We start from the raw sequence: 7,317 nt of genomic DNA on the forward strand, positions 1-7,317 counted from the left end.
TGCCTTGGAAATTTGCACTACCGAGGAGAAGTCTTCAAAGATGGCAATCTGCCTACCATTATATAACAGTGGACCCTTGGTCAGAGCCAGATGCAGCACAGTATCACAGCCTTTATAATGCAGGATTTGTGCAATAAACGTCTGCGGTGGTGCCCCTAGTGGAAGGGTCCTGGTAGGAATCTGATGGGCCCGTTCTACAGCATATTGAAGAGTCAAGATATCTTGTCCAAAGGTGGTAGTAGTCAGTCAGGATTGCAAGAAACGTGCAGTACCAAATCTCCCAGCCGTGACCTCCCTTTAGCAGGTGGAGGAAAAATGAGGCGACAGCAAAGTGTGCAGGACGCCCAACTCCCGTGCGGCACCGCCAGAGGATAGCCGGCATAGACACCCGTAGATCAGTGACTGAGCAGCTCCTGGCACACCGGCCCCACTCCGAGGAAGACCACGCAGACCTGGGACCCTCAAAGCAGGAAGCGGCAGGTCTTTGGGACCCAGAGAGGCAGCATCGTAATCTGCAGACTGAGGGTGATCTCAGCCAGCCAGGACATGAACACCAGAGACTGGAAGTAGCAGCAGTAGGTACTTACATGATATGCAGGCTGGATGGAGTGCTCAGTATCCTGCGCCATACTCCATACCCAACCAGATCACGCCCCATTCATAGTGATTTTAACAATATCCATTTATGAAGTTTTGATCATTCAGGACAGGTATGTCAAACTGAACTGGGTAAAGCTCCTCTATTGGAAGACTCATAGGGGTTAACATAGTATTACTCATAATCCTGATGACTGATCTTGGCTGCATTTCAATACCAGAAGTTTTAAATACAACCACCACAATCCATTATCAAAAGGACTTGTCCAATTGCGTAATAATATATACGGAAGTGTACAGAGTTTAAGGAAGAGCGCTGGATTTCATTGACATTCATAAAGTTGGCTGAGGGCTGCATAAGAACCCCCCAAAGCACCAGATTCACAGAGGAAGAGAGAATTACTCATTACTATAGCCTTGCCCTGACCGTGTCTTTCTGTTGCTGCTCTGCATTAGGAGTAAGGCACAGTGATCAGTACACGTGTGCTCACTTCTACACTGCCCTCATTCATAGTCCCCTTCTCAGTGACAGCTTCAAACTACATAACCCGATTTCTAAAACATTATCAGGGAGAATGTGCTTCCTTTACATTATTGAATCCTCTTGGGTAACAGGAGCATGACAAATCTTTTCCCACTTGTAAACTAACTTCAGTAAGCAATCTCTTCATTGTTACGTTCTTTTAGGGTCACTTACCTGAGCGCCAAGAGATTCAGCAAGAGTGCAATCGCCCAAATTGTCGCCCGTGCCCCCTATTTGCTGAACTTTTCTGTGGAAAGACTGGACAACCGTCTGGGCTTCTTCCAGACACAGCTGGGACTCAGTGCAGAGAAGGTGAGAACGCGTCCCTAAGAAAACTATTCATATTTACTTTTCCTGTGTTTAATTTGTCACACTTAGGGAGTATAGCGCCACCTAGAGCAAACCCTTATTAAAAAAAACAATGTACTACAGGTTGAGTCTCCCATATCCAAAATGCTTGGGACTAGGGGTATTTTGGATATCGGAATATTCCGTATTTTGGAATAATTACATACCATAATGAGAGATCTTGGGGATGGGTCCCAAATCTAAACACAGAATGTATTTATGTGTTATATACACATTATACACAAAGCCTGCAGGTAACTTTATACAATATTTTCAATAATTTTGTGGTGCAAAGTTTGTGTACGTACATGAAATTCATTTATGTTTCATATACACCTTATACAATTCCTGAAGGTACTTTTTATACAATATTTTTAATAATTTTGTGCCTTTAAACAAAGTTTGTGTACATTGAACCATCAAAAAGCAAAGGTTTCACTTTCTCAGTCATGCAAAAAAAAAATCCGTATTTCGGAATATTTGGATATGGGAGACTCAGCCTGTACTGTATTCCGAAAGCATTTAAAATAATCCATACTTCCACAGCCATGAATAATTTAATGTTGCGATGTGGTCTTATTTTATTTCTTTCTTCATTCCCATAATCTTCTCAACTTCACTTCAAATAATTTAAGTATTTTAAAGCCACTGATTCTAAAACTGCACTTGATCCAAAATAAAAAGACTAATTCTAACATTTACTTCTGTTAATGTAGAAGATCACAGACATTGACAGTAAAGATGTTTGGCCTTTTACCGTGACCCCCTTCCTGATGTAGTGCCATACAGACGTGATGTCTTTCAACCTGGCCTAACAATAAGGGAAAACACATTTTAACTATGATTTGAATAACAGAGGTGCTGTGACATATATGTGATAGTACTTATAAATTCAGTTGCATAGTCCATTTGTGTTCAGGTTACACATCACACTATGTACATTTAGACAATTTGATGCTGGCATCATTGGAGAAACGGTAGGCCTACATAGAAAACACTGCTGCCGGTTTAATGCTACCCGCAAATCAGGAGACTAGGTTCAATTGATGCTCATTGATGTTTAAACATGTATCACAAATAGCAGTATTCTAGGAAGTGGTCAATTTGGAAGCTGTACTGTACATATTTCTCTATTCGGCTCAAGTGAAATGTGAAGAGACTAGGGATGGCCATTTTTGGGTTAACCATAGCTGGCACTATCGGGGGTTAACATAGCATGAAACAATTGACAGAAAACCATTGGTGGTTTGCATCCATCCATGGACATCGCTGTTTGAAATGGCAGGCCAGACAGGAGAGGGGTGGGGTTTAGCGGTGGGAAAAGAATCATTGCCACCTCACAGCCATTGATGGCGCAGAACCATTGGTTTTTCTGCCATTGTTGGGAAACCATCGATGGTTGTTAACCATTGATAGCCCACCCGAGAATAGACCCATCCCTCACAAACACGTGATAAGCATACAGTTGAAAAATTATTATGTTTAACGGCATGTGAGTAGGGCCCTCAAGATTGTGCCCTTTCCACTGACCTAGGACGGAGGAAATGGGGATATAGTAATGCGATCTGGTGAGCTCATCCCACGAATATACATTCTGTGTATTTGCTGCACATAGGTGCATACAATGTATTCATTCCATTAGATTTGATCCTCGTTGCACCACCCCTTGTTATAACTGCAGTTTTGGCCTGTGTTTTAGGATGACATTTTAGGAGGGAGCATTGTATTCATTAGCAAACATTTGGAAGTTCAAAACTTCACTGGAAAGGATAAATATAGCTTGGAAAATCTGTTATATGGTTTTAGTACTAGAATACAGATTTTCCTCCTACTAGTTTTACTTCCATTGAGATGTTTTTACTAAATTATTATCTTTTAATTATATGGTCCCACAAAGTGTCTGTAACGCCATACAGGGAGAATAACAATAGTATAAACAAACCATACAATATAATAAAGTTCAAACAGGGAGATAATGATACAGCAAAATGAGTGACTAATACCCTGTGGCCAGGGTAGGGCAGACAGAAATCAGAGTAGCTGACTGTGGGGTCTATTTACTAAGCAGTGTTAGGAGACAGTTGGGAGCTGATTGGCTGGCACCTTATCACTTTTCACTCTGTCATTTTTCAATCACAGCCTGTGAGATGACAGCTGGGAGCTGATTGGCTGGCACCTTATTACTTTTCACTCTGTCTCCTAACACTGCTTAGTAAATAGACCCCACGCGTGTGAGTTAGGGGCGCACTGGAGATAAGGTTAGTGCAAGAGGTTGGAGGGCCCTGCTCATGAGAGCAGTATAAATGGGATTTGATCTGGGAAGAGATAAGGTGGGAGGACGAGGTCTTTAGTTAAAGCTGTAAAAAGGGCTGGTAGGCTTTATTGGACAGGTTGTGTTTTCAGGTCACGTTTGAAGTCCTGCAAGCTGGAGGAAAGCAGCATGGCAGAAGTTTTTGGATGAGGGAGTGGGATTAGGTAACCAGTCAGGGGATGTAGTCCGGATCCCAACAGTCAGAATGCCTAAAGCAGGCATCCCGGCGTCACAATCCCAACAAATTCCCACGGTGAGTATTGGGGTTAAGCACTAGGAGGAGGGTTAGGATTAGGCTATGGGAGGGTTAGGGTTAGGCTACGGGAGGGGACGGTTAGGGTAAGGCTGCAGGAGGGTGGGTTAGGGTTTGGCTGCATGAGGGATGGGTTAGGGTTAGAATACTTACCAAAATCCATTGGGATTTTGACTGTCGGGATGCCGCTGTCAGTATTGTGACTGTCTGCATTGTGACTGTCGGGATCTCGTACCCAACCACCAGTGAGGGGGCAAGATGACAGTCAGAGGAGAGGTCAAGAGGGAGTGGATAAGCTTACTTCACTACCTGCAATGACCACGCTATGTGCAGACCCGGTCTCTGCACTGCCAGATCAGAGCAGCTTGGAGACCATTTGGTGCAGTGTATACTTTGCAGTTACTATGCACCTTCCATGGCTTCTCTGCCCCAGTATTACAGTGCTTCACTGGAAAACTGATAGGTATATACTGTACAGCCTGCAAATAAGGCAGCCATCTCTGCTATCCCAATTAAGCCACCTCATTAAAAAAAATAAGTGTAAGTGAGGAGTTTTAGAATGGCTAGGAAGTTGGTTTCATTATAAAAGGACCACTTAGGCAGAAGTTGCACAATGCCTGTAAATAAGAACTGATACCATTCTTGCACACATAACTTGCTTACAAATGTCATTTCATTTCAAATGTTAACTGTTATTCAGATTTTTAAATAAGACGACGTTAACTTTTGCTTTTTATGTCATTTATTTTACAGACCAGAGATTTAGTGACCCGTCTCCCCAAAATGGTAACCGGAAGTCTTGAACCTGTAAAGGAAAATCTAAAGGTAGTAAAGGTTTTTATTTTGTATTTATTCATTTATTTTTATGATCTCTACATCTTAAATTTGCCTACACTTACCATTCATAGTTATCAATGAATTTTAAAAAATTCCACACAAATGACAGAAGGCTATAAATGACAGAAGGCTATAAATGACAGCAGATATATTCACACTTTGTTTTCCAATTGACTGACTGCTACAAGTTGCTAGCTGTCCCTTTGGGCATGTAGGTATTAAAGCCCATGCTGCACCTTTTTAAGAATAAACAGCATTGATAAAAGTGTATCCAAAAGTGCAAAAATGGGTACTTAAGTACAAAGGGCCTGATTCAGCTTGGATCGCGGTTGCTTATACGCACGTAATCAGCTAATTGTTGCGTATGCATCGCAGTGCGCGAACCAGTCATTGTGATCGGGACTGGGTTCGCAGCGACTACGCAAACCCATCGCACAGGGACTGACAGGAAGTGCCGTTTGTGAGTGGTGACGGGTGGTCGGATGAACGCAGGCGTGCCAGTGCGTCTGAACGGCGTTGCAGGGGAGTGCATAAATTATCCACTGCGATACCCTACGCAGCCTGAGGCCTCATAGCGTGCGCTGAAGTTAGCAATTCCTGAGTGAGATCTGACCTGCGTATGGGTCCGATTGGTACTCGATTGTACTGATGTTTTCGCAGCCTTGCTAACCATTACGGATGTGAGTGTAGGTGAAGTGGGCGTCCTTATGTAGTGCTGCGGCGGCATTTCGATCGCTATGGATTAGCGTACTATCGCACTGAACTGCGTGCGTACGCTATATTGCGATCTGTAGTGAATCAGGCCTGCAGTGTACTAATAGAGTACTTACCTGTCTACATGTTATCATTTATGTGCGTAATATATAGTCTTGTACTGTGTGTTCATGGTGCAGCTGTATAAACAAAGCTTTATCTTGTTCATTAATTGATTGTTATCTCTTATGTGAGTAGTATGGACCTGTCATTCGCCGGGCTGTTAACTGCTGTGCCCGGCTTTAGCAGGCTGTTCCCGTCTGTCTCGCTCTCGCTCTCTCTCTCTCTGTCTCTGTCTCTCGCCTCTGTGTGCTGCTCGGCTTACTTGTAATATAATGAAGTGCTTTTGACATGTTATCTTAAGGTGGGAATGGGCAGGGGGAATGTGTACTGGGCTGTGGGGGGCACTTGTACGCCCCCCTCTAAGTGCCTTTAACTTAGACAGCTGTCACCACCAGGGGGACTTTATGTACACTGTCCAGCGCACCTGTGCTAGACTGACTTAAAGGTATATTATCCATCTTGTGGGTCTCTATGCTCCCAGTACGGGTCTCGTCACTGGTGTTTGTGGTCTGCTGCACAGACATAACATTGGGTAATATTTCAACAAAATGGGAAACTGGAAGTAAAATTCCTTGTATTTATTTTACAGGTTTTCGAAATAGAACTGGGATTCCGTAAAAATGAAATACAGCATATGGCGCTGAAGGTTCCTAAGATGTTAATTGCCAATAAGATGACACTTACAGAAACGTTTGATTTCGTACACAATACAATGGGGATTCCCCACCACTTGATCACTCATTTTCCACAGGTATTCTCAATTAACCAACATTTTTTTTCTTCTAAATAACTGCATCCAATTAATTTATTTTCTTCAACTAAGTCAATAACCTCCTATTTTAAAAGCCTAAATATTTTAGAGAAAAAAAAAAAAATATGCCAAGGGAGTCTAGCACCCTACCAGTGTCCATAGGCCCAAAGTGTAACACTAGCCGCCCCCCTCCCCATTAGTAATAGGTTCCCTAGTGGCAGTAGATCTCTAAGTGGCTTTAACTCCCACCCCACTTCCCCCAATGGCAATATCTCTCCCAGCGGCATTGCCCCCTACCCCCATAGTGTCCTTAGGTTCCGAATGATTTGTCCTCTGTTTTTTTTTTTAGATATTTAACAGCAGCCTGTTGAGAATCAGGGAAAGACACCAGTTTCTAACCTTTCTGGGAAGAGCGATCTACGACCCAACAAAGCCCAGCTACGTCTCCTTGGATAAGCTGGCATCAATGCCCAACCACATCTTCTGTGAAGAAGTTGCCAAGGCATCCATACAGGACTTTGAACAGTTCCAAAAAACCATGTGACGTGGCACTGTAACATCTATTGTTGTGATTAAACATGGTTTTGTACAACTGTGATTGATGATTATTTATCCATATAGTATTAATGCAATTAAATAAATAGCAGGGTAATTAATCCTATACAGTATATTTAAATATGCAATTTTTGTGTAGACTGTTTTTTTGTAGATTAAAATATGTTTAAGTAAAACAAGTGAATTCTGTTTAAGTAATGTATGGTGGGTATTTACAGTAAAACAGCATGTACATTACAGCGATTCAATGAAAACCCTGAAAAGATAAATAATGATGAGAAAAGAACCCAGGAGTCCATTGCTAACTTCCAGATCATGAATCATTA

The 7,317-nt window shown here is 42.4% G+C and overlaps 1 protein-coding gene across 3 annotated transcripts in view; it reads left to right on the plus strand.

Moving 5' to 3' along the window:
- Window positions 1-7,028, plus strand: part of MTERF3 (mitochondrial transcription termination factor 3) — a 40,149-nt gene extending 33,121 nt beyond the window's left edge. For all 3 annotated transcript variants that reach the window (XM_088442713.1, XM_088442711.1, XM_088442714.1), the window contains exons 5-8: window positions 1,285-1,432; window positions 4,786-4,857; window positions 6,275-6,436; window positions 6,786-7,028. In XM_088442713.1, coding sequence (XP_088298839.1) covers window positions 1,285-1,432; window positions 4,786-4,857; window positions 6,275-6,436; window positions 6,786-6,980 — 577 coding nt within the window. In that variant the 3' untranslated portion in view covers window positions 6,981-7,028. The remainder of the gene's footprint in view (window positions 1-1,284; window positions 1,433-4,785; window positions 4,858-6,274; window positions 6,437-6,785) is intronic.
- The last annotated feature ends 289 nt before the right edge of the window (window positions 7,029-7,317 follow it).

The sequence above is a fragment of the Taudactylus pleione genome, unplaced genomic scaffold (genome assembly GCF_031769625.1).
Source record: "Taudactylus pleione unplaced genomic scaffold, aTauple2 ptg000314l, whole genome shotgun sequence".
In the NCBI taxonomy this organism is placed as follows: domain Eukaryota; kingdom Metazoa; phylum Chordata; class Amphibia; order Anura; family Myobatrachidae; genus Taudactylus; species Taudactylus pleione.